This window comes from Eleginops maclovinus, chromosome 19 (assembly GCF_036324505.1).
Source record: "Eleginops maclovinus isolate JMC-PN-2008 ecotype Puerto Natales chromosome 19, JC_Emac_rtc_rv5, whole genome shotgun sequence".
Classification (NCBI taxonomy): Eukaryota; Metazoa; Chordata; class Actinopteri; order Perciformes; family Eleginopidae; genus Eleginops; species Eleginops maclovinus.
The window spans coordinates 15,408,095-15,435,441 of record NC_086367.1 but is presented as its reverse complement, the minus strand read 5'-3'; the positions used below and the strand labels follow the sequence as shown (position 1 = coordinate 15,435,441).

At 43.0% G+C, this 27,347-nt stretch overlaps 1 protein-coding gene across 1 annotated transcript; it reads left to right on the top strand.

Annotated features, from left to right (window-relative positions):
- On the top strand, positions 1 to 27,347 carry msrab (methionine sulfoxide reductase Ab). Its single transcript, XM_063908080.1, has 6 exons — positions 1 to 228; positions 2,785 to 2,853; positions 3,014 to 3,133; positions 6,343 to 6,447; positions 16,617 to 16,723; positions 25,404 to 27,347. Exons 1-6 carry the CDS (start codon positions 192 to 194, stop codon positions 25,575 to 25,577), a joined length of 612 nt encoding a protein of 203 aa, XP_063764150.1. The 5' UTR covers positions 1 to 191; the 3' UTR covers positions 25,578 to 27,347.

Below are 27,347 nucleotides of genomic sequence, written 5' to 3'. Positions count from 1 at the left end.
GACTCGTGCCTGACTCTCTGCCAACCTGTGTGAAGCTAGAAAGCGGAATAGCGAGAGGGAGGGAAGCGGAAGAGAGTTAGAGGGAAAGGGAGAGAATGGATTTTGGAAGGAAATAAACAGAGCAGCCTGGAGATCGACCTTTCCGTCACCAGTTTTGGCATCCATGGATAGCACCTCTCCCGTGTCTCTGTATGAGGGGGCAGCAGCGCTTGGACTTCAGTTTTACGGGTGAGAAACACAGGACCATGGGTATAATCGAAGGGTAACAAAGACCACATACCATCCGAAACAAGTCAAACTAGACGCTATTCCCTAAGCAACAGATAGATTGTTGTGCCCTTGACTGATGGTAACCATGATACAAGCACAGCGGCAGGGTCCGATCTTTTGGTTCTGGTCCAGCCGCCTACAACTGCCATGCTAAAAAACAAAAGGTGGCCAATGTACTCCGCTTCAGTTCCGCTGTACTGTAAAGCCTGCACTGTGCTTTCCCGATACCCTCGGAAAAAAGAGGTGCACAAAATAAATTACGCCCATATCTCATCCAAGTTGGGAAAAAAATCCTTTTCATGAATCCTTTCCCCATGTTCTTTCTCAGTCACCCTCCCTGCTTGTTTTTGGTCATCCTCTGTTCTTTCTTTTGCTGGCGTGGTGAGGCAGTGTAGTGAGGGTATTCAGCCAGTTCTTTCTCTGTGTTGGTTGGGGTAATTCTGGCAGAATGGGGTGTGGGCGCTGGGCTGGCAGGGGGGAATGCTGGGCTAGGCACAGTGAAAGGAGCCAGCCTGGCACTACCTGGACCTCTGCCAGATGATCCATGGGAGAAATACCCACAGCAGAGGTTTGTGTGCGAATGACTGCGTGCTTGTGTGCAGGAGGGTGGGCACGTGTTTGTGAGAAGAGAGTGAGGGATGATGGGAAGGTGGTGTAAGGAAGAGAGTGTGAAGCAAAGATGGAAAGCAGCTGGGAGAGACATGTAGGGGTGGGGGGAGATCTTGGATTGGAGTTGGCTTCTCTGGACAGTGCTGTGTCGGCGTGTTCTTGGCTGTCTTCATTTTTACCTCCCTTTTTTTGTTTGTTTATTTGTTTTCTTGTTTGTGTTCTCTGTGTTCTCTCTTGGATGGAAGTGCTTGTTCTTTTTTATAAAGCGCCCAAAGGCATGGTGGTCCGTAAGCCAAAAGAATCCTTCACTGCCTCTCTGCTACCCTCATCTGTTGCTTCTCACTGGCTATTTACTCCTTTTATTGTTTTGGCAGGCTGATCTCTCCTCCTCCCACTCCTCCTCCTCTATCGCACACTTGTCTCTCTCTCGCTCTCACATTTTCTCCCTCCGTCATTTGGCAACTTCAGTACCTTTTATCTCTGTGGCCAGAAAATGCAGGACAAGAGGGTGAGAGTGAGCAGAGGATGGAGACTAAACCAATTCACAGAAGAAGGATAAAGATTTCTTGTGTCAGCCTACCACCTTAAGTCACCCCTGTGGACTGAGACTATTAATCCGGTACAGTCACTGACACAGATGTATTTTGATTGCAGCCGACTGTGTCAGCGACATGATCTGGTAGTGCCAAAAAACCTGCTGCTAAAAGATAGAACTGTTGCACAACAGGAGGGCAGGAAAGGACTGCCTCAAGGCAGCCAAGGCCTCTGTGACATTTCAGAAGTCCTTTATGCTCCTCCAATCTGTCACTGCACAAAACAACTTTGTCTCATATCAAAAAGTGTTTTCTTAGGTGGCCCACCAAGACACTTTATCAGCTTGAGTGCTGTGATGCTTCTTTTGCTCCCTGTATTCTTCCAAACGCTTATTAATCTTTAAAGTACAGACATGGCCCTGTTTCTTCTGTATGCTTCAGTACTATCTGGCCTTACAGTAATCACTCTTTAACACATTAACTGCAGGTAACTGGTCTGTGGCCTGTTGCGGAGATCATCCCAGGCCTATCTAGGAAATTAACTATTATGGCTGTATCAGATAAGAGATTGTTTCTATTCAGGTCAATGTCACACATCACATCTCTGAGCAGCCAGGGAGCAGTCACACATTGAACTTAGAGCAAGCGTCCATTATGGGTATGGCCTAAGCTCTTAGTGTGCCCTGTGACCTGTTTATCTGTAGACTAATATTAGTGGTTGCAGTACAAACCAGCCTTGCTTAGTGGAGATTTGCACGCTAAGTCACCTCAGTCTTCTTAAACCCTAATCCTCCTAACACATCTGTGAGCTACAAACGCACACACACATGCACACTTCATTTTTAGCACTCTAATTCCATGCAGCGCAGTTGGCAGTAGAGTGCCACCCCCCTGCCACCTCTCAGCACTCCAGTTTGTTTTACCTATCGGATATTTTTAACAAAGTGAAGGGTCTAATTTGCGAGGCCCTCCTTTGCTCCGAAGGTTACACAGGCGTATGTCCCCATAATGTTGTCATTGGTTCACTTTACGGACATCCACAAGTGGCAAGACTAGCACTTAAAACACTCACATTAAAAGGCATATACTATAGTAAAGTAGGAAAGATCCTGTTTATTTGTGGGAATGGACGAGAGGACAGCAGGGATAGAATGGCTGTCAAAGCCGTGTAATCTCTTAAATGTCTTCCAGCACAGAATCCTCTGGCTCTGATCCGCTGGCCTGGGTCATCCTGTAAAGAAGTGTTGACCTTTGAGGCCTAGTTAGGGCCGCTAATGGGCCCCTATTACACACACACACACACTTTAATTTGTGCTGTTGAATAGCAGTGTTATGATTTGATTTCACATTTGTACACTGTTTTGCCTCACAGACAAGCATGCAGTCAATGGGAATCCCACTGTGGAGCCTTTTCCAGAAGGCATGGAGACCATCATGTTTGGTGAGATGGTACAATGGCACATTTGTATTACCTATTACGGAATCCTTTGATACCAGTTTGTGGTTTCTGACACATTTTGCTAAAATGAATGGATACTATGCTAACACAAAAGCACTAAGCTGTGGTTGTTTGTGTGTTTATGTGCTGTCTTTATGTCCAGGTTTGGGCTGTTTCTGGGGAGCTGAGAGACTTTTTTGGCAGCTTCCTGGAGTCTTCTCCACACAGGTTGGCTATGCCGGCGGCTTTACACCCAACCCAAATTACCAAGAAGTTTGCTCAGGTAATACACTCTTCATCTCATGTGTATTTGCACATATTCATGCCTTCTACTTTTTGATATTTGTTGCTTGATCTTGCTTCCCCCGTTTGAGGAGGTGAAGTTGCTTGGTTGGACATTTCTCTGTGAAATCAGGGTCCAAGTAAGCAAAACATGCAAAGGGAAAAGATACAGAGTCATAAAGGGTTTTTTAAAGTACGGCAGTCTCATCCTCTTGCCGCCTTCCCTTCATCTGCAGTCAACTACTCAGAATGCACTGCTCCAGATGGGCTGCACCCCCCATCCCCACCCCCCCATGACCTACTTGTAAGGATTGGGCTCTGTACTGTGATGTACTGCGGCGTTTTTTTGCTAACAGACGTTACTTTGAATGAAGCGCCATTAATGGGCTTCTTTCCCTGTAACTGTGATTTGGCGAACATGATGTCGGAGATACAAACTTGATTTCTGTGTATTTGCTTTCAAAGCACTTACCTGTCTACGTCCAAATTAATTTCGTTGTCCTTATCCTCATTTTGAGTTCAAATGGATTCATGTAGGGCATTGATATTTAATTCATATGAAGATGTCTAGCTCTAGCTTTCTCTGTGTCTTTCTTGTGTTTTAGGGATCATGAACACGTTAGTTTGGGGCTCCTCCATTTCAGAGGCTGCATCATTACAGGCAGGCAAAGAGTCTAGGTGCAGGCGCGGCATGGGGGACATGGAGAGGAGGGAAAATGCGCTTTTGGCTTGGCTGGCAGACTTTCTGAGCAGAGTCCTTAAAGGGATTGTATGTTTCCTATCTGTCTGCCTCCCAGTCTCTCTTTCTGTCAGCTTTCCAGCAAAACGATGGTCAGCTATGGAGGAGGAAAGAAAAAGAGTGACTGAGAGCTGTTGCAAGTGAGGAAACGGGTAAAATAAACTTTTGCGGGCATATAAAATTTGAGGAAAAAGTATGAGAGAGAATGGTTGCCTGTCCATCGGCTGAGGGAGTGCAGGCGTCGCTCCAGTGGCCATGACGGAGCAGAACACTGCGACGGCATGAGACCGAGGAGCTGTCAACACAGCCAGGGCAGGACAGACAGCTGGACGGACAGACAGTCGGACAGAAAGAAAGGGCTGATGGAACTGTCAGCAGAGCCAGGGAAGGATGGACGGACGGGCAGATGGATAGGTGTATGGTCTGACAGACAGAAATAGGAGAGGTTGAGGTGCAGTCAAATTTGTCTTGGAAGGACAGACAGCTGAGAGATGGATAGGAGAAGTCATTACCAATCAGCATATTTTATCTTGACTCACAATGCACTCCATTTTGCAGTGTGTCTGAAATACAGAATCAAGAGTTGATGCTGTAACCTTTTGTGCTTTAGCTCTACAACGTTGCAGGCGGTTAAATCCAACACTCCTCAAACCTAATTGACACAAGAGGTTGGTGTGTTTTCAGCCACCTCTAAAACAACCTAGATCTAAAAATGACTCCTGCCAAAGTTTAGGCAACTAAATCTGTTGGTAAGTTAGGAACAATTGTGGTCATGAAACCAATGTTGCCTGTTTGTGCAGTACTAAGCGTGAACTGCTACCTTCTTTGTCAATATCACCCCTTTTGTTGACCAAACAGACAACATAAAAATACTCCATGGTACTCCTGTCGTTACTACCTACAGAAGACTGTAACTGCCCTCATAACCACAACATGAGGCTTATAAAAATGGCTTTAAATGTTAATACAAGGGCCCAAGCCTGCTCTTTTCTCTTCATAAAGCAACCAACAGAACAATTAAACAAAAAAGGGCAACACAATGTCATGTTAATTTGGCAGACCAGCATCTCCCAGAAAGCTGTTCACTCTGCTGAAGTGTCCTTCAGCCAAAACATTGAATCTCTAGCAGCTTTAGTGGCTTCACTTTTTAGCCTTTCACCCACTTTGGATGCGACAAACGACAAAAATCATTGCATATTCACATTATGTCTTATGACATCTACTTTTACTGCATTACTGCCTCATACAGCGAACCCACAACACAACTTGGTTCTGGCTCTCACCAGAGCAGAATGTGTGCATATGCTGAAGGTTGTGTATCGTATACAGTCCTTGCCAACGTTGGTAAACAATTGGTTTACAACTCACCTGCACTTCGCTCTAAAAGCTGGGTCATGTGCTTCCTCTTGAATTCTCCCTCCCTACAGCTGATGTCCACCCCACTGCCTCCTCTTTTTGTTTAACACAGTCAACACATTCAAAGCACAGGTTTTGCACAGCCATGCATTGCTTTCATGCCTGGTTTTTCTAACTTGTTGTTAATTTGTGTTAATCTTAGTTTTAATAAATTCATTTTTTTTCCTGTAAACCAAAAATGGAGATCCTTGTCGTCACATTATTTGAGCCAGTTTGTGAGACCATGTACACAGGAGAAGAGTGGGACATACTGATAATGTCCTTATTACATGTTGACAAAAAAAGGGTGAACTGCTCCAGTATAATCTGACTATTTGCTGTCCGACCGTCATGACAGAGTTATTTTGATTTTAGTTCAAATACTGTTTAAACAGGTGAAGTCTTCAGTGTTCATTTGGCATGAGGTGATACTTTACGTGCCAAGTGTTTTACAGGAAAAAGTGGGTTTCAGGCCAGATGGCAGCCCTTCTCCCATTGTCTGCAATGCATCTGATGCATATATCCATATGGGCATGCCTGTGTGTATATATACTGTATGTGTACGTACACACCAGGGAATGGCTACTATTTATACAGCTTAAGCTAACACCTCTGTGTTTAGATTCAGGTGTTGAAATTCATCTTTTTTGCTTTGAATGTGTGTGTGCTGGTGTGTTTGTGCACCCGCATGTGAGACCTAAAGCCTTCCCCGGTTAGAGAATGCCTGCAGGCAGCTTGTTGAAGCTTTGGGGTTCTGGCAGCTGCAGACTGGAGCGAGGGTCTGTGTGCTTTTGGCAACTTTTCACTATAAGCCTTAACCTTTACTGTGCCTTCTCTGTATCTTTACCTGTCTTTACCACTCTCTTCCCCCTCCCTGTGTGCCATAAGGGTGGATTCAACCTGAATGTCTTCTACCTGTGGCGCTTGCACTCAATGACACCAACGACTCAAGGGTGCTATTCTGCAATCTTTCCTTTGCGGTTTTCACCATGCTTTTTTTTTTGTTTCACAAGAAATGTGTCATTGACATCATTGCTAACCCTTTTTTAATGTCATACCTTGTGATTGTACTTTAGGTCTGACGGGTCAAACTGAGGTGGTGAGGGTGGTCTTCTCCCCGGAAGATCTCAGCCTCGAGGAACTACTTAAACGCTTTTGGGAAAACCACGATCCCACACAAGGTAGCAACCTGCACATATAGAAAAAACCTAAAATTCCCTCTAAAATAAGAGCCGTCCCGAGGGTCACGGGGTGTATTAGAGCAGAAGGACGATGCCCAGACGTGTGGCTGCGTGTGCGTGGTGATGGGGGGTGGTCTCATGGGTGTAACTCAATGCCAGACAGTGTTAATGTGTCTGAGATCCAACCATCCATGGAAAGACACACCAGCCTGGTGCGTGTTCAAACCATAACTGCAGAAAAACGTACTGTGTCGGAGCATGTGCATGACATGTTCTTTAACTAATTAAAACAAGAAATGCTCAAACTTTAATTTGCCAATACTTTTTGACTCTGGTTGGGTTCTGATCCATATTTCTACACTAAACATTACATTGTCACATCCAATCTCCTATTCAAAAAGGCTTTACCTCACCTATCTCTTAGAACCATCCCCCACCCCAAACCCCACTCAGAGGCGACAAGAACCCCATCCCCTATACCCCATCTCTTGACTCTCTTGCTTCTTGTTCTCTCTGCTCACTGGGGGAGGTGATGTAAGAACATTAATGCACCTGGAGGTTGTATGTGTAGGGTTGTTTGTAGGGTTGTGTGTGTGTGGGTGTGTGTGTGTGTGTGTGTGTGTGTGTGTGTGTGCGTGCATGCGCGTGTGTGTGCGCATGTGTGTGAGAGCGATTGAGAGAGAGAGAGAGAGAGAGGGCGAATGGACAGGCAAAGAGGTACTCTGCTCACTCATATTAAATGCAAGGAGGGGCATGACAAGTTGGGAAGAGATGGATCAAAGATTCATAGGCCCGACCTTCAGCCTTTAAACAGGCGCACACACACGCACACACACGCACACACACACACGCACACACTCTGTGACGTTGCCCACATCAGCTCTGTCATCTCTTTTGCATCTGTCATGGTTGTTTCTGCTACACAGTGTGACCTACATAAGCTGAATGTCGGCCATGTTGTGCATCTACCACAAAAAGCTCACGTATGAGGTGTATGTAGTCATGCACATTCAACGTCACCTGTTCTAGTCCAAGTGTGTTGAAAAAAAAAAAAGTCAAAGACGGAAGTTACTGTTTAGGTCTACCTGAGACGTCCACATCAACTCTATCAGAGTAGGTCCTTCAGTTCACTGCAGCCAAGGGCAGAGACACGTCTTTCTACGGGCGAAGGCACAAGCAGAGTCGAGCCGATGCGCCACGGGGCAAAGGCAGTGAGGCCAGAAGAGTAGTCATGCATTTCCCCTGACTCACTGCCTTGTCTCATCTGATGTTTTATTAAAAGCATGCCGCTTATTGACGATAAACTTCATTATTATTTTATTTTTTTGTCAGTTAAAGCCAGGCGACATATTCCGAAATAACCACAAAGTCAGCTATACTTCTTCCTTTCTTTTTCTTGTAGTGTTACTCCTTGTGCGTGACTTAAATGTGAATCCCTGCCGCTTCTCCCTTCTCCGTTTCTGGGTTCACGTGTAGCAGAAACTCCTCTGATTTGACAAATGTGGCGTGGAGTGGTGGAAAGGGGCCCGCTGGCTGTGCCTTCACGCATGCTTAAGCTCCAATTTATTCTGTCCACCTTAGAGCCAGGCTTAAAAGAGAATGGAGAAATTAAGGAAGTTCGCTCCTTTCCCTTTCAACTGCACCGATTCACCAGAGATCATCACATATGGAGCCCAGGAACATTATAAATTCTGTTTTCTCCTGACAAGATCAACACGGAGCCCATCCTGCTTTATATATACACCCTTATGTTGAGTGCATGTGGAACTATCATGTGCAGATGCATATTCAGTTGCATGCAATACTTCCTTTTCTAATGTGTGTGTGTGTATGTGTGTGTATCTGAAAGTGTGTATGCACATGTGTGTGTATGTGTTTTGAGATCTGTGCCTCTCTGCTTTGCCTCAGTTCAAAAGGGTTTAGTCCCGACAACGTGATGTCGGGCTGCGTCAGCTCCACCAATCCCAGCCTGGATAGCAACATTAGCAGCCAATCAGAAACTCCCAGCAGCCTTTGCTGTGTGCCCTCTTTCCATATTCAGCAACGCTAGTCTCAATCTGCTGGCTTCCCTGGGATGTTGCATAAAGACCCCCCCATTTTAACACGCTCCAAAATTATAAGTTTCTTAAGTCTGCAAGTCTTCAGTAACATACCTTCACACGTTTGTGCATGGAAACACTTAGAGCACAGAGGAACTCAACAGTCAAAGTGACATCTGCACGTCTGAGGGCAAGAGCCGCTCCGTTTCATCGTTGGGGTTGAAGGAGAACATGATTTGATTTATTTAGATCACTGGTGAGATGCAAACACATCTTGCTGTTCTTTCACACACTGCAGATCAATTGTGCACACATTTCCATACACAAGCATACTGTTCACTTCACATTATGCACAAGTGCTCATTATGCCTACTCATAGACGGCTTTACTCTTTTGTGCGTAAATGCGAATAGGCAGAACACACAAATTTGCTGCACACACAAAGGCTACACACAGCATGTCAGTTTGTTCAATGGATACTTCCTTGTTGCAAAACACAGGGCCTGTTTCAATCCCTGTACCCACTGTCCACATCGCTCCCAGTTGAGGATTGAAGGATCTTATCTTGCCACTTCTTTGCCCTACCAACTACTACATTTTCTCTTTTGCTTCTCCCAAAGTTGCCCCACCATCCTTTTATCTGCTCCTCTGAACATAGAATGAACTCTGCTCCCTCTCTGGGAACCCCGCTTTATGTATCACCTTTTGCTTCTTTCCTTCATCAATTTTACACATTCTTTCCCGTTCTCATCCCGTCTTCTGCACCTAAACCGTCTCACCTGCACCCAAGTCAACCATCCCCCCCACCCCAATCCCTGTCCTCTTTGCAGCGGGCGAGGCAAGTGAGTGAGCAAGCGGCCCGGAGCCCGTCGGCACATCCGCAGAGCAGCGCAGTGAGTCAACCGTTCCCCGAGGCCATCCGCTCATCACATAAACAGACTCGCATCCACTCACTCCACTTTTATCTCTTAGTCACTCTCTCCTCCCTGCTCCTCAGCCTCCCTCCCCCCTTTTCCCTATTCTCCAATCTCTTCCCCCTTCCCCCCCACTCTACCGCTCTTCTCCTAAACAACTGAGGCTTTTCCCCTCCTCTTTGTTTTCTACTCATCCCTTTCCCTCTCCTTTGCTTCCTCTTTCCACGTTCCCTCCATCCTCTGTATTTTTTTAGGCCATGCAGTATTTATGGTGTAGGCTGCTGCGTCAGGGAACAGCAAAAGACACCAAAACACAAATGCACAGCTAAGATGGCCGAGGCGGCCTTCCTCATTTGATAACGTCTGCACGTACATGCACATTCACCCTTGTAGGTAGATTGCAGAGTCACACGGTAGAAAGGTGATATATTATAGGTACTTTAGGTGGAAGTGCAATTCCAGAAACAGTGATGGTGGCCATTTTTCTCCATTTAAACTTTTTCCTTACAAGCAGGGTTGTGTAGTTACTGCTTAGTGATATATACTCTTCAGCAACAAAAATACCCTGTCACATAGAATATAAAAATGGCTTATCAGACATGCACACAGACGTGGTCGGGTCAGAAAATAGAGATAAATCAAGCTGTCTTCCATCTGCCAAGTCACGCTGGTGGCAGTTACTTTCTGACAATTAAAATTAGCATGAATATTCCTTATATGATATCTTCACCCCAGCTGGCTGCGACACACGCCAATTCCCTGTCGGGGTACCCCCAGTGTCACTACATCCCTCAATTTAGGGATGCCCCCACCATCTAAAGCCAAACCCCGCAGGAGGTGACCTTGACCCCTGACCTGTGACCCCTGCAACCCCCACACTTCTAACCCAACCACTTCCCTCTCCGCTGGTTGGCTGGAAATGGCGTACTCATTACCAGGTGTCAGTTATTACGCCCTCACGCACACTGACGGTCCTAATTTATGGAGATTGCGGCACGTGTGTGCACGCTGTGGGGGTTGAGTTATGCGTCTCTGTTTGAATATGTTGAAGATGTACGTTTTTTAACTTGAGCGCCTCTTTGTTATTTATTTAGTTTTGTTAGCTAACATTATCAGCTTTTTGTGCATGTGTTCACCTTGCATGGAAATTAAATATGTTTTACGGATAAGAACATAATTTAAACAATATAGGAGGAATTACATTAGAAGCGAGGGGGGTGTTGGTAGCGATAAGAGCAAAAAAGATGTTAGAAAAAAGAGAGATGGTTAGAACATTTTTTTTAAGGCATCAGATTCTAACTTGAGCTAATAGTTGATTACAGTCAGACACCTCACCAACGGTGTTCTGCATGTTATGCCAAATAACACACAAATGCACACAGAGCCTAAATATTTGCAGTATTAATTTCAACTGTCAAAATTGGGAGTCATTTCAGTGTTTATAAATTGACTTAACATCACACAAATTAATTTGAACTGTGATTAAAAGATTTCTGCTCTGAAATAAGATGTGCATATTTAAATTAGTCGCGTCTTATAAAAACGTTCAGGGAAATTAAACCTGCTTTCTACAGAAAATGTAGGAAGTTATTGTATATTATTGGAGTGATCTGCAGCAATGCTAATTGGATAAAATGTCTGTGGAATTTGAAATGATTATGTGATGTATACAGTTGATTGAGTGACAGAACCTATTGATAGAAACATGGTAAAACCAGTCTGATCACTATATATATTTTTATGGCCAAACTTTAACTTATGATATCAAATATGCGGAATTTAACTTGCTCTCATCTGGACTGATTTGAGTACAAGAGTATAACAAGCTACACTTGTTAGTTCTAGATGCAGCTAAAAATAAACAGCGTAAGGGCCAGAGTCGTAGTGCTCTGACAACATGCCCAGAACCATGAAGTGATCATGTTAGAGAGCACTGCTCCAATAGAGGGAAACTATGGAAGCTTAGTTGAGATATAACAGATTTTAAAACGACATGACTATAGTTACTGCGGTAATCTACAAGATCTGCACCTAAGTCATGTATACAGACACATGGTATTATTGCCAAGGCATACACAGTCCTAGTGTTAGTTTAAGGGTGCCTTCGTATGTATAGTGTCACCATCCGACAGCCAGCAGCGCATTGCTTTCTGTGTTGCCTTGTATGTTTGCATATGTCACATATTTACTCCCCTTAGAATATATATTCGGGGTGTGTGTGATTGTGTGTGTTTGCACGTGCAGGCGAGTATGTGTGTGTCCACTGGGGATGCTCTAACCATCCCAACTCCGTACTCTGCCTCTGTCTCCAGCGCGTCAGGAGCAGCTTACATAAGAACAGGGCAAAAATAGCAGCTGAGAGGGGAGAGGAGGAGAGGGCTCTGCTGGCACGCACACATTCGTAACGGGACCGCGGGGCACGGCACAACCCTGAGTACTATCACGCACAAACACACACATGAGATGGAAGACTGCAGTAACCAGGCATTAAATTTATTTCCTTCTTCTCATTTGCGGTATTTTTTTGACAAAATAGTAGAAATAACGATAGTTGGTCAGACTCCATCAGTGTGAAAAACCCAAAATAATTCCCGCTGATTTTTCAGCTTGGGTGCAGGGCAGGGTTTTCTCTCTAGAACTGAAGTGGGTACACAATTATTACATTGTGTGACAGTGTAGGGAAAATGATGTAGGGGGTAGACATAAGGAGGATAACACGAAAAAAGAAACATCACATTGTTCATTAGTGCTCACTCTGCTGCAGTCTAATTGGTAAGCACTGCCAAGTGCAATAATTCCAAATTCACTTCAAATGTTTTTCCTCCAAGCGCAGAAGGATGCAAAAAGTCACCAATTACGCAGAAACATTTTTTAATTGCGGACTCTGACAAAAGCCTAACTGCTGAAATTTTTATTCTTTCCTCTCTGTAATTAATAGGTTGGTTTTTTTGCCTTACTTGCAACCTCTTTCTTGTTTTACATCTTCTTGAGTGCTGAGATACAGAAGGAATGAGGGAGCTGAATGAAACAGAGGGAAAGGAGGGACGGTACATAGAGAGGTGGAGAGGTGAGGCTAATCTCAGCTCTTACAGTCGTTAACGGATGAAGGATCGTTGTGTAAAAAGACGCCCAGGGAGAATAAGCCCGGGTCAGGCCATCGCTTCTGTAGAGGGGCGTTACACGCATCGGTACATTGCTCTTACTCTATGCTGCCTGATATTTCCATCTCCGTCTCTTCATCTTCTCCTTCCTCCTATTTAGCAGTTCTTTACCAGCATCCCTTTTAATCTGATTACCGTCCCTTCTTACTGTTTCATCTCCTTTTTTTTTAGCCTGCAACTTAAAAACACAAGCTTGTCTTTGCTTAGTGCATGCTTCTGTCACCGCCCCTCGATACACACACACACAAATATATATACATATATATAATATTGATATATATATATATATGCCTATATTGAGAATAGAGTAAAGAAGGTGGATGTAAAAAAATGATTGATAGGTAAATAAGGGAAGAGCTAAAGACAAAAGGTGAACGAGCTCAATTTGTAGAAGGAAGGAGTGAAGGTGAAGTTGGAAGTGGAAGATATGACAGGCTTTTATCCTCAACATGCTAGCAGACACAAGCTGAGCGGTGCCTTTTTTTGCCTGTACTGGAAGAGATTTTACAGAGTTGCAAGAAATCTCAGCGGGTTTAAACACAACACGCACAAGAAGTTTATGCATGTACGTTTGTGTATGCAGGTTTGTGCATGAATGTCTGCTGGAGAGAGCACCTACTCTCTCAGAGACTTCAGATGCGCCACCACCCTCCCACTCTGTCTGATTTGAACTCGTGTTGACGGGGCTACTTTTACATTTTCTTATTTAGGGGGTTATATTAATTAATATTTTTGGCTTTGTGGGCGTAGGTCAGTGACCCCGAGAGGCGGTGTGTATATATGTGTGTGCGCGTGTGTGACCCGTAGCCACTCCCCTTCTGTCCACCCCCCATTACCCTCAGCTTTCAGAGGCAAGGCTCTCATGAATAATGCAGAGGGAACAGGGAGGCTCTCATTAATAATTACTGCCGCCTTTGATGGATGGAGAAAATAACGAAGGGGGCTGTTAAAAATGGAGAAAGCAAGAGAGACGGCGGAGGCATGAGGGGGAAATCTGAGTTTTTTGGGTGGTATTTGCTGCCGTTGTTTGACTGATTTCTTATGGGCATTGTTTTGGACACAGTAAAGACAAAACCTAGGATGATGTGTTGGATGGTGTTAATATTTTGATTGGGGAGTATATCCCTGTCTGATGGTGAAGGGATTTCTTAAGATATGAATAATGTTAATGGTCTTTGTGTTGGAAGCAACTATTACAACTCAAGGGTGTTTGTCTCTTGACTTTCCTTTGATATTCCATATCATTAACCAATTCTGTGATGTCTCTACTTTCTTATATGATAAATTAAATGTGTACCTTTCCTGCAAAGTTGAAAACCATTGTATGATGTATGATATATAGGTTTCCCTCTTGTGATTCACATGCATGTTTGTGTGTGTATGTGTGTTTGAGCTGGTCAGAACCTCTGGGTCAGCAGGGAAGGTCATAGGGAGTAGTAAAGCCACAAGACCCCCGCCAGCCAGCCAATCAGAATAAAGGCTCTGGTGGAGAGCCAATGGCAGAGAGGCTCGGTGGCCTTTGATGGAGGGGCCACCATTAGCCTCGTCACTGAACAACAGCGCTGGGGGCAAGATGGCCGACATCCAGCACTGCAGAGATAGAGAGAAAGGAGGGTGAGGATCGACATGGATGCAAGGACAGAGAAAGACAAATGACAATATATTTGGATTACATTTAAAAATACATCTTTATGAAATAGTAGAATAAGAAATCCAATGTTTTAAGCCTGACCAGCAGCATAACCCTATGGATGGTCATGGTGGTCTGTGGGTCCGGCCACCATTTTGGTCCAGACTAAGATTTCTAGATTTTAGAGTTTGATCGAGAGCTAGAAATTTGGTAGAGACATTCAAGTTGAATTTGAATGATTCTGAAGTGTTAGCATGAGGAACATTAGACGTGCTTAACATCATCGTCTTTGCATTGAAATTAATAGTTGCTTGGGCAAAGGAAGTTAACCCAAACTAGACCTCCTGGCTCTGCCAAATAATAATCGACTACAACAGACACTTATTGTCTATGATTGCCAAAAGCGAAGGATGCGGACCTTACATAAACCTTTTGTCTCAGCTTTCACTTACCACATACTTGGGCCATTCAACTCTAGTGCTCGTAATGTAGCGCACTTAGCCTTCAGTTGTTTCAAGTTTAATTTAGATTACCACATAACACACATCAACTAATCCTAATAATGAATACTAATGCAGGTTATCATTCATGTTTCATTGGCTGTTATTTCTACTGTCACCTCCTCATGTTTGACTGCTCATATTAGATCAGACATGCCTTCTTGAAGTTGGCAGCAAGTCAAATTAAACAAATGACAACCACGGACCATGACGTTGGTGACCATGTCAAGACCTGGCCCTCTGGGCTTAAGAAGAGCTTCATTGAGCCACCAACATAACTGGTGACGGGACAACCAATGGGTTTGGAAAATGTGTGTGAGAGGTTTAGAGTGGAGGGTAAAAACGTAGACAGAGATTGTGGAGAGGCTAACGTTGCCATTCAGTATGAGGTGATGTGAATGTTAGCTGGCTCACGGCTGCTATTTAAGATTTCAAAGGTAATCTGCTTTGTAGAAAAGACTTTAAAGAAAAATACCTTCTAGGATTCTGGACAGAGACTGAAGTAAACACATTTGTTTAAGGGGGTTATCCGCACAACATACTGTTTTATCATATTCGAACAACTCAACCATTTAATATTGTTGAGGACGTTTTCAGTGAGGCAAATTCTCTGAAGCATTCAGTGTGTGTCTGAGAGCGGGCTACGTCTGCTTGTCAGCTCTGATTTGAATGAAGACCAGATGAATACTTATAGCCATTATATCTGAACAGACTGTGGCACAGATTCATTGTGACATCATGATGGAAGGTAACATTTAATCTAAAGAGAACATGATATGCAGATCACTGTGTCAGGGAGATGCAGGCATCGTGTCCCTACAGCTTGTCAGCACATTCAGTGAAAACCAGTTTTCACAATATAAAAAGAGAACAACATGGAAGATATTAACAGGTGTCACTTGCAATATGTTGTGTGACAAAATGTCAAACATGTGAAAACTTATATGGGCAAAAAACATTCTCAGCTGAATCTTAAAAGCAAAATATCTCCAAATGCTAGTGTTTGCTAACATAGTCACACAGTCAAAGTTGGATTTTTATTGGAAGATCAGAAGAAACGAATGCTACCATAACACAAATACAGTTATGTTGTTGCCTAAAAGACACTGCATACAGTTTAGTTTTTTGAAAGGGACAAGAAAAAAAGACTGCATATAAAAAAGGTCTCAGACAGAAGCAGTAGCAGTTCCTCCATTGCTGTAGGCTTTCATATATACCACTGATCTTTGGCAATCACTGAAAAATACTCAAAGTTTGACAAACTTAAGTGGCAGGAAAAATGGGGGGGGGGTCTGTTGTTTAAGTGAACTAAGCCACTGTTGCTGCAGGCAGAAAGGCAAAGCTGTAAAAGCTTTAAAGAAGAACACACACGGCCCATCACAGGAGGCCAAAGATTAACTAAGACAAGGATTTAGAAGGATAGATGAAGAGAAGAATGACGCTTTTCAGTGAAGAGAAGAAACAAAGGCTGAGTGGGAGACAGACTAAGAGAGATAAAGGCAAACAGAAGCCTGCCATGGAGAGGTCCACAGATGCCAGAACTGCTCAGGATTGTAGCCTCTGAAAAGCGTAGATGTGATGGCGGCTGTTTGGCCCCCTAATTAAGGTACACTAGGCTTGGGCCTCCTCCAAACACACTGATGTAAAGCTGATGAAAATGTTGACAGTGCCACATAGAAGAGAAAGAAGAAGGAAATACACCCACCTACAAGAGCACATACACCTACACACCACAGGCCTCCCTAATGAAAGCCTAAATCTGCTGTGATCTCTGAATTCCTTCGTCCTCATGAATTCAAGATGCAGGATGATGACATAATTGTCAAAACCTTTTAAATGCAAATTATATTATGTCTGTTGTGATTGCTGTAGTTTCGCTTATATGTGGGGTGTCTCATTTTCCGTTTGTGTGTGTGTTTATGCAGGTATGAGGCAGCAGAATGATCAAGGTACTCAATATCGTTCAGCCATTTACACATCCAACCCCACTCAACAGGATCTCGCATTGAAGAGCAAAGTGGCCTTCCAGCAGGTATAGTACACACACACACACACACACACACACACACACACACACACACACACACACACACACACACACACACACACACACACACACACACACACACACACACACACACACAACATGCATCAATAACTCACAATTCTTTTTACTTATAAGCAAACACATGCGGGGAATTAGAGCATTTGTTAAAAAGTGTGAATTATGGTTAAAAAACTGTATCCTGATGTTCAGTGTAGCGCTTCCTCGATTAGTTGACTAAACAATGAGTCGATCCACGGAAAATCATAGCCAACCAGATGATTGATTTTTGAGGCTAAATGTTTTCTCTAAATGTTTCTGTTTTATATTTTATTAAATTGAATATCTTTGGGCACGATTGAATGGAACAATTTGAAGTTAATAAAGTTGAATTGGATTGAACAGACAAAACCAGACATTTAAAAACAACACCTTGGACATTGGTCATTAAAATCTCAAAAAAGGCCATCCCAATGTCTCAAACGATTTAGCCAATCCTTTCAGATTACTCGATAATGAACATACATGTTAGTTGCAGCCCTTATTCACTGTTAAGGCTTCAGATAGACGCTCTTCTTTAATGACTTTCAACAGTAGGTATTTGTGTTTTGTATCATAAAAGTTACAAAATGAGGAATAAGCATAACCTCCTTTTGTAATCTCAAAATGCGTTTTTTTCATTATGCGTGGCTTCGCTGCAGTTTAGAGTAGTCCCAGTTATTTGAATAAGTATTCAAAGCCAGTCTCTGGAGTGGTGACCTCTCAGAGTTTGATGCTGTTTACTCAAGCTACGCCACCTCAGATAAGTTGATCCCCATCTACATCCAATCGGTGACACCCTTTTTGTTTAACTCAAGAGAGGAAGAGGGTCAAGAGGTCATCAAAACTCATTTCTAGAGCTCGTGCTTTCAATGGCACACGCGTCGCTCTTTTGTTCTTTGATCCATCTGTCCATCTGTCCATCTATTAGTCCATCCATCCGTCGATCCCTGCATCACTTTGGTCTGTTCCTCTCTCTAAATGATATTCATGGACAAGCTGGATGGACAGAGGGGAGCAAATTATGATCGTCATGGTTACTTAGGGGTCCCGGGGTCAGCATTCACGGGCCACAGGGTTGTTCATGTTGCCATGGCGACAACCTCCCAACCTTGGCCTTGGGCTGGGGTCAAAGGTGAAAGACGAGTGGCAGCTGAGACCAGGAAGGTGTCGAAGGGCCGGGGGGGAGAAAAAGAGGAAGGCAATCAGATCAGATGGATATGACTGACACACACACACACACACACACACACACACATTTCATGCCTAGCTAATACATGTAGTGACTACACCATAACCCTGTGAATAAACTGTGAAAACCAACCAAATATAGCCACGGGTTCATGTTACAGCACACAAGAGGCTGTTATATTGAGCATTATCTTTTTGTCACCTTCATGCCAGGGAAAGGCTGAAACCCTCACTCAGTTTGCAGCAGACACTCCAAAAGACACACCCATTTACGAACATCCACAGAACTAACTCTCAGAGTCGTCTCCCCCTTCTCTCTCCCCCCAACACTGCTGACACTACCGATCTGTCAACCACTTCAGTGGCACCCCAGTTTCATCTGAGGGCCACCGGGACACGCATCTTCTCAAAGCAGCTGACACGCTCTGAACCAAAATGGCAGCTTCCTGCCCTGAAATGGTTGCCTTGCCGCATTGATGCTGAGTCTGAAGAACACCCTGGCTTGAAAATGGCATCTTTACAGAGGAAGGGCTTGGTTGTGTGTGTCCATGTGTGCGAGTGTGTGAGTGTGTGTATGTGTATGAGTGTGAGTGTTTTCATCCTAAAAGGCCAACACTCTCTTATCAGGAAAGTGAGTGCATGTTCAGTAGAGTGACAAGAGTGAGTGGGTGGAGGCGATCCAAGACGATCGGAGATAAGACGGGCATCGCAAAATCCAGATTCCACCCCACTGCCACCCCATGACTCACAAACACACTCGCATGTACGTACAGACACACACGGAGACATACATTTGGCACATACACGCACAGCCCAATGAATAATTAACCCATACGAAGAGTCTCTTCTGCAGGGCTTTCAGTTTCTTAACTTCAGCATTGGGGGGGGGGGAGAAGGGGGTGAGGACGAGTGAGGCAGAAAAGCTTGTTTAAGCGCGAGAGCAGAGAGGGGGAGGAGAAGGAGGGGGAAGGCAGAGGGGAGAGGAGAAGGGGGTTCTTTATAATGAAATTTGAAATTTGCAGAACATCAAAGGCTTCTGTAGCCAAGCCGCTGTGGCAGCAGAGCAGAGGAGGAGTGCATCTCTTTCTGTCTCCCCCGTCTCTTCCTCTCCCCTTCTCTCTTTCTCTCCATCCCTCCCTCTCTCTTTGCTAAAATGTGTCTCCCCAGAGCTGGGTAAAGTGGGGGGGTTGGGGTTGAGTGGAGGGTGAGAGTGAAGGGATGGGAAGAGTTGATTAGGAGGAGAGTGCAGGGTGGGGGTGGGTTAGAGATGGTTTGGAGAACGAAAATGGAAGAACGGGGCTTCTATATATGTTTGTGTGTGTTAGAGAGCGAGACGATCGGTGTGCATGTATGAACAATAGGTTTTATCAAGCCAGCTAGGATACTGCATGTGTGCGCGCACATGTGTAAGGCCTTGGAGGGGTGAGTGTGGCCTCTGATAAGGCATCCTAACTTAATGAGCTTGAAAGGGGGGAGCAGGGGGGTGCACAGGGGTTCATATGATGGCTGGAGAAGGAAAAAAGGGGGGGATTGTTTGGGGCTAGATGTCTTGACGAGAAGCTCGAGGTTGTTGAAACGGGGCATAGTATCAGCAGGTTTTGCAACCAGGCTTCAAGTCAAATGTCTCTTATTTTGAAAAGTCTTCAAATGTCAGATTCACCCTTCCAGTTATTCCCCATCTCTCGCATTTTATCTCTGTGTGCTTTACATGAAAATGTTTTTGCGATGTGCCGTACTGATCGAACGCAACTAGACATTTAATTTGCGTATCTATGAGGCAGTATTGCCATTGAAATAACCCTTAGTAGTATAACTCATAAGAAGTATGTTCACAAATAACTTTATAATTTCCAGGAGGTAAATGCCCATCCTTAAGTGAGACACTGATCTTTAGATATTGAGTACAGTGCAGCCGAAATGTTAAAAAGCCGATCGCTCATCTCGAGAATGCGAAGATGATCTTATGCAGGTTTTTTTTTTCAGTCTTCAGATGTTGAGCTACTTGTTGTCTGCCCTAGGGGGAAAAAATAACAACATAAAAAAACAACGTAGGAGCACACCGCCTCGAGACTGAAGTGTGTGCATCCTCTCTGCCTCTCAAAATGTAGGAGTGTTGGCTTCCTCGCTCACAAAATGTAGGAGCGCTCGCTGAAGATTAGAGCCAAGCTAAAATGGATGCCTGACCCGCGCTGAGAAGAGAAAGAGAGATGAACAGAGCAGGGCAGGGGAAAAAAAACACTCTTCATCCTCTGTGCAGACACACGAAGGGAAAGCACGTCTTTTAGCTCACAGTGATGTACATGAAGGTCTTACATATAAGGCATTTTACAGAACCTGGCAGGAATAAGTACACTTTTATTATCTTCTATCATTCAGACTTTTTTCACCTCCTCACTACAGTCTGTTTTCATATCATCCTCCGGATAATCTCCCATACTGTGCTTCTTCACTTTCCTCCATTTCGCCCTGCGTGTCTCTGCACCATCTCTGTCTTCCTTCTTCGTCCTCTCTCCATCACTCCTGCTCCGTCTCTCTCCCTGAGGGTCATCCAGGGCAAGCGCGGTGCTGTGGACTAGTCGATAAGTATCATGTCAGCCAACTTCATGTGTTTTCAGGCAGAGACACAGTTATCTGTTACCAGCATTTTACCGCCGAGCAGCTTTCAGTTTGGCAGTACTCAAAGCGTATTTACATTTTCGACATGTTGAAGGGCTTTCTATGCTCAAGGTGTGCAGCGCACAGTTACATTTGTTTTAGGTTTGGGCAAATGAATTTATTGTCCATTTATTGTCTTTTGTCTTTACATTCTGAAAACGAAGACACTCAGTACCTTTAAGTGAGATATTAAGGACCACCTTGGACCTTGTTGTTTACTGAAGTATTTTCTTTCTTTGTTTGCTACTTGGCTCTCACTACATTTAATTATTTATTTATTTTACTACATTTTTGTCAGCTTAGTTAAAGATCAATATTTTCAATATGAAACACGCAATCATCTTTTATAATATTTTGAATATTATGCCATATTATAGATTACAAAAGTATAAATAAATAAAGAAGAAAATAAAATAAAGAATTTAAAATGGCTACATCCAGACCAGCTAAAGCACTAACACTGCCTACACAGTATTTGCATTAATAATGTAACCCCCAATAATTCAATAACATGTTTGCTTTTACAGGCAACATTTTATTCACTTTTTAGTACTTATGTTCTGCAGTACAATAGTTAAAAAGTATATGCAGTATTTTTGCAGCGTTTTTACATGGAGGATTTGCAATTTTGCATGCAATAAAAGGTCTCAATACCTAATACAATACTTAAATTATTATATTTGAATGTAATCCTTGCAAACATGCTTCGGCATGACTGAATTTAATTAGGGTAATGTTAATGAATGAAATTCAATTTGTAATGACATTTGCAATGTCATCATCACCAAGAAAAATGAATAAAAAAGAGAAGAAAGGAGCCCACAACATCGTAAATGCCAGTAACCCCACACCAGTAACGGAGTGGACTAACGGATGATTACATAAAATCACAGAATTGAGGTCATATCCCTCTTCAAATGTCTTCACCATGACTCATCGAGTGTCACAAACTCTATGTCAATGCTCGTCTCTTCCCCACCACTCTGCAGCCGTAGGCCTTCCCAGGGAAAAAACAGAGAGAGACAAGGCAGTGGGGTAGGAAGACAGGAGAGAGTACATTTTCCTCCTCCTCCTCCTTTTGGTCTTCCACCTCCACCCTCTCTTGGGGTGTCACGTCCTATTTGTGTCCTGAGGCCGTCTCTGGCGATGGTGATGGCGAGAGGGGCTCTCTCGCTTGGCTGGAGAGCAAGGAGGACTTGGTAGCACGAAGCGGTGGTCTGTGCTCACATGGGAGAGAGAGAGAGAGTCAGCAGTGGAGAGTCAGAACGAGGAGAGAGAGAGATGCACCCGTTCAGCCATGCCTTTGACAGGGGAGTCTTTCCGACAGGCGTGAAGAAAGGAAGGGCTGACTGGGCTGAGTGAGCTCAGACCTCGACCCCCACACACAAACCTGTTTTTGTCACTAAAGAGGACATCGCATTGACTTACATCAATCCCATTGCGATTTAACCATGAGCAGAATATGCCTAATACCAACCCTAACCCTAATATACCAAAAAACAACCCCAACACTTCACATCATTTGGACCCACTTTTTGTCATCAAAGAGGATGCAAGTTCCCATAGAATGGCTTTGTGACTTGATTTGTGTCCCCATCGTACAATTTCGCACACACCCCAACTATACCTACATGTAACGTGTACTGTACTCATGATCCTCTTTTTCTATCCTCAAGCACTTACACACGTGCAAAAACACAGATGAACACATTTCTCTCCCTCTATGTAGCCATCATTTATACATCATTGTTGGCGGCATCGAAATGCTTAACTTGAGGACATCTCGGTTTTCTCTCCTCCATCTTTGCCGTATTTTACACCGAACATCCTTCCATCCATTCCTCTGCTGCTGCTGCTGCTGCTGCTGCTGCAGTGTGAGAGAGGGAGAGTGAAGCCACATAAGGTTATACACAGTGGCGTGACGCTGTGCATTCTGATTTATAGATCTAAAATGGCCGCCGTGTTGTGACTGCTGTACAGGGCTGGATGGAGAGCGAGAAAGGGGTGTCAGGGCGGGGGTGTTTGAAAAGCAGACCTTTCTTTGGACATTGTGTTCTCCTCATATGAAACGTCCTCTGCCCTAGAGGCTTTACAGTGGTTTGGTGATAATGACTGGTTAATTAGGCCATCATGTACAAAGCTTCCTTGCTTGTGTCGACTGGTTTACTACAATGGTGTTGGATCTGGGCAAGAAAAAATGGGTTCTTGACTGCACAAAGTGTGTATTTAAACCATAAATATGTCCATGCTTGTGTTCTGGCTGCAGTTTGGTTTGTGGATGTTGGTTCTTCCCTGCAGGGGGATTAGAGCCCTCACATTGTAGCGGCAGCCGCTGAGGACGTAGAGGTCAGCCGCTGCCTCAGCCTCTCTGTGGGGCGCACAGCTTTGATTTACTGACTCCACTGCATCACCTCACACACACACACACACACACACACACACACACACACACACACACACACACACACACACACACACACACACACACACACACACACACACAGACACACATCTAGTGCCACACTGCCTCCATGTGGACAGAATTATACACTACCCCGCTGCTGACATTATTCACTCATATATTTGTGGTAATACTTATTTTATGGCTTCATAGATGCCAAGCTTTTTCTATCCAAATCAATAATTTCTATAATTTGTCTGTTCAGCATCAGTAAAGGATGTGATGCCGCTACAAATGGTTTATTTGGTTTTAACTGAGAAAGAAACAGCAATTCTGTATTTCCTACCATGCAAATATACATTCTTAAAAGGGGAGTCTCTAGTTTCTAAATGAATGGTTTACAATTTCAACAACAGATTTCTCAATGAAATATTATTTAATATAGCAAAGACCAAAACTATTTTTTTCCCACTTCCTCAAATGGGAGAAACTCATGATGGGAATTTCTCACTAGAATAATTAAGATTAAACTCCAATCCAATTCAAATTACCTAAAGATTGATAAACAATTACACTAATTGTAATAATCTAGACCGATTGTCAAAAGTTGAGATCTAAAGAATGGAAGAGTTCACCATCTAATCAAACGTCTCGTGTGGGCCAAATAATTAGGGAAACATCATAAACTAATGCTTACATACAACTGTCACTGAATGGTTTGTTGGGTATGATAACCATGTAATTGATATGCTATGTTTTTTGTAAAAAAGTTTTTGGAGGGTTGTTTTGATCTAATTCCTTAAGATTGTCTTTACAGCCTCATTAATTGATTTATTTGGTCACTTGGGTAAAGTAGAACAACCTTTTAAAACAATAGTTACCTGTAACCATTTTATGAAGTTGGGAACATTTTCACAAGAGACTCCTTTTTAGGAAATATCAGTCTTTTTAGATGCGTTCACCGTGTTTGTGAGTTTTCAAAAAGAGGATATCTCTGGGGATTATTTTGGCTCGCAGTTCAAACCTACTTAATATGCTCATGTTAAGTTTTCAAACAAACTACCTAGGAAAACATTTGTGGCAAATCGGCTTGAACCCTTAGAGACATCCATTGTCATCCTGCCAGCATTGTAGGAACTTGGATTTTTTATTTGAAAATGCTTTATCCCGTATTTTTAACAGTTTAGTCTGCCAGTAAAAAAAGAACTATGAGCAAATTTACAGAAATGTCCCTAAAGAAGATGACTGCAATGATGAATCTGGTGGTCCCACACATTAAACTCAGTCTTTTGTTAATATTTTAATTGTGAGACCCCTAGTGGCTGACAATAACATATTGAGCGTTGAAGAAGAATAGAGAATGCCTGAAATTCTCCAACTGTATCCATGACAGCATAATAGAAGTGTGTGGTGTATAAAGAAGCTGATAAGAACCGGTTGAACCCGGGTTGGATATATTCAGCTCCTGTTTCATGATGCTTGCTGAACCTTGCCAATTGACGCCCCCATAGAGCAGAGCTCCTCGGTGCTACATACAGTTCTGAGGTGTAGCACGCTACATGCAACCTACTTGTTGCCCTCAGACACTCCCGGTGCAGCTCATACTTGTTGTTTTGTAATCTCTCAGGTGCACTGATCTATAGAGGACTGAGTGCTTGTGTTATTAGATGGAGAAAACCTCTCGGCTCAGCAGGTATTTGATATATCTGTCAGAAGTGTTTAAAGTGTGTGTGTGTGTGTGTGTGTGTGTGTGTGTGTGTCTATGTGAACGAGGTTGCTCTTTTCAGTGCGTTTGAACCCTTTTCTCGAGGTGTTTAGAAAAGTGTAAGTATGAATGTGTCTTAAGGAGTTCTCAAAGAGAGCGGATACTCTTTGATGCTTTGTCCCACAGAGAGGGGCTTAGAAGCAAGCTGAAATACTGAAAGAAAAAGATGTTCCTTTCTTCTGTCACTCAATCAACCTGCTTTCTAGTTGAGGAGCAAAAACTCTTTACTGTATTAGTGAAAGCTATTGAAAGTTCACATTCACTACACTGCAGAATAAAACAACCATTTAAAGAGTTATGTTCATTTTGAGGAAGTTACGGAGCAAGAAGTGCTCAATGTATGTCAGTGCTTGGTGATGGGAACTGGCCACAGAACACATGAAGATGCTGCATACGAGTGTTTTCCTCACAAAGATGTCTATCTGAGGGATTTTACCTACATCACTGCTGCGTTTCAAGTAGTTCTGTATATCATTAGATGAACTACCTTAATTATCATTTATGTGAAATGCAATTCTGCATTTCCTCTGACTTTTTTCATTTTTCCTGATTCTTGTCTTTAGTTTTGCAATAACTGTAGAGTAACCATTGTTGGTTATGTCTGTTTTTGTCTCTAGGAGCTGGATAAAAAAGGCTACGGTCCCATCACCACAGAGATTCTGGAGGTGCAGCAGTTTTACTACGCTGAGGACTATCACCAGCAGTACCTGAAAAAAGTACCAAAAGGCTACTGTGGCCTCAAAGGCACCGGAGTGTCCTGCCCCATCAGAGCCGGGAAGGATGAATTATAGGAATGTGTGGTGAGAAGGATAAGGAAGAGAATTAATCAGGCTGTTTTTCACATAAAAATGTTCAGGCTCATTCTGACAAATATTAAAAATGATCCATAGTCAAATGTATGTACTTTTAGCATACGTATTAGTATTATTAACAAACATAATAACCTATTTGTCAGATTTTGAATACTTTAAAAGGCCACTGGGAATTTTTCAATAAGAGTTTCAATTTTGTTTCTACAAAGATCTGTCAGCTGTGTAGAAACAATAATGTATCAGAATTAAAATCGACTCTATTGGCTCTATAAGACAGAAAAAGACATATAGCATAAAACAAGGACAAATGAATTGGACACGGATACAACATAAACATTTAACTAATACACTGCACGGCCAAAAAAAAGGTCACACGCTCTAATATTCGTTGGACCGCCTTTAACATGCATTCACTGTGGCATCGCTTCCACAAGCTTCTGCAATGTCACAACATTTATTTCTGTCCAGAGTTGCATTAATTCATTTTGATCTTGTATTGATGACGGGAGATTCGGATCACTGCGCAAAGTCTTCTCCAGCACATCCCAAAGATTCTCAATCGGGTTCAGGTCTGGACTCTGTGGTGGCCAATCCATGTGTGAAAAGGATGTCTCATGCTCACTGAACCACTCTTTCAGAATTTGAGCCTGATGGATCCTGGCATTGTCATCTTGGAACATGCCCGTGCCATCAGGGAATAAAAAATCCATTGATGGAATAACCCGATCATTCAGTATATTCAGGGAGTCAGCTGACCTCATTCTTCGGGCACATAACGTTGCTGAACCTAGACCAGACCAACTGGAGCAACCCCAGATCATAGCACTGGCCCATAGGCTTGTGACCTTCTTTTTGGCTGGGCCGTGTATTTTTATGTATAAAATATACAGCTCTGGAAAAAATTAAGAGACTACTTTAGTATTATCAGTTTTTATTATTTATAGATATGTCTTTGAGTTAAATGCTTTTTATTTTTTTATTATTGTATTCCATAAACTACTGACAACTTTTCTCTGTGCTAGAATTCATCAGACACTTGAATGGCTGCCATACATGTAGAGATTGAGATTTAAGAAAAATTTGGAGTGATTTTTTTCGGAGCTGTATATATACAAGTGTATATAAAAACACAATAGCCTGCACTGTTCTCTGTATAGCACCTGAGAAAAGAGCAATTTAAGACTTTTTACATATGGCATAAAAGGCATTTAAACAGTGTTAAGAGACAATAAGAAGGTAAATGAAATAATATAAATGAAAAAAGGGAAATACACTACACAAGTAGCAGTGCAGCTGCAGCAACAGTCCGCTTCCACAAGGTGGCAATGTTCCTCAAAGAACATGGTAAAGCCCCATCAGTGTTTTTACTGCATCCTCTACAATGTGACATATTGTAGCTCTGAAACCATGAAACCAACACTTTTGCTTCGCAGGTTGGCTCATTGGACGAAACAACACATACTTCAGTGGTTCTATTATCCAACAAGATATCATTGTTTACGTCCATCTTAAAGCTTAAACACTGTGACTGGACTTTTAGACTTTACTGTCAGATTTCTTGAATATAGCGTCTAATACAATCAGTAGCTTATTAAAAGGAAAACATAATAATACACGCCTGTATTTTTTAATACAGTAATTTATTTGTATATAAATCTGAAAAGCTGTTTTATAATCAAGTTTACATTGAGCAAGACAGACTGAACACTGCTTTTGTCACTTTAGAAAAATAAAGTATATCTTATTCAA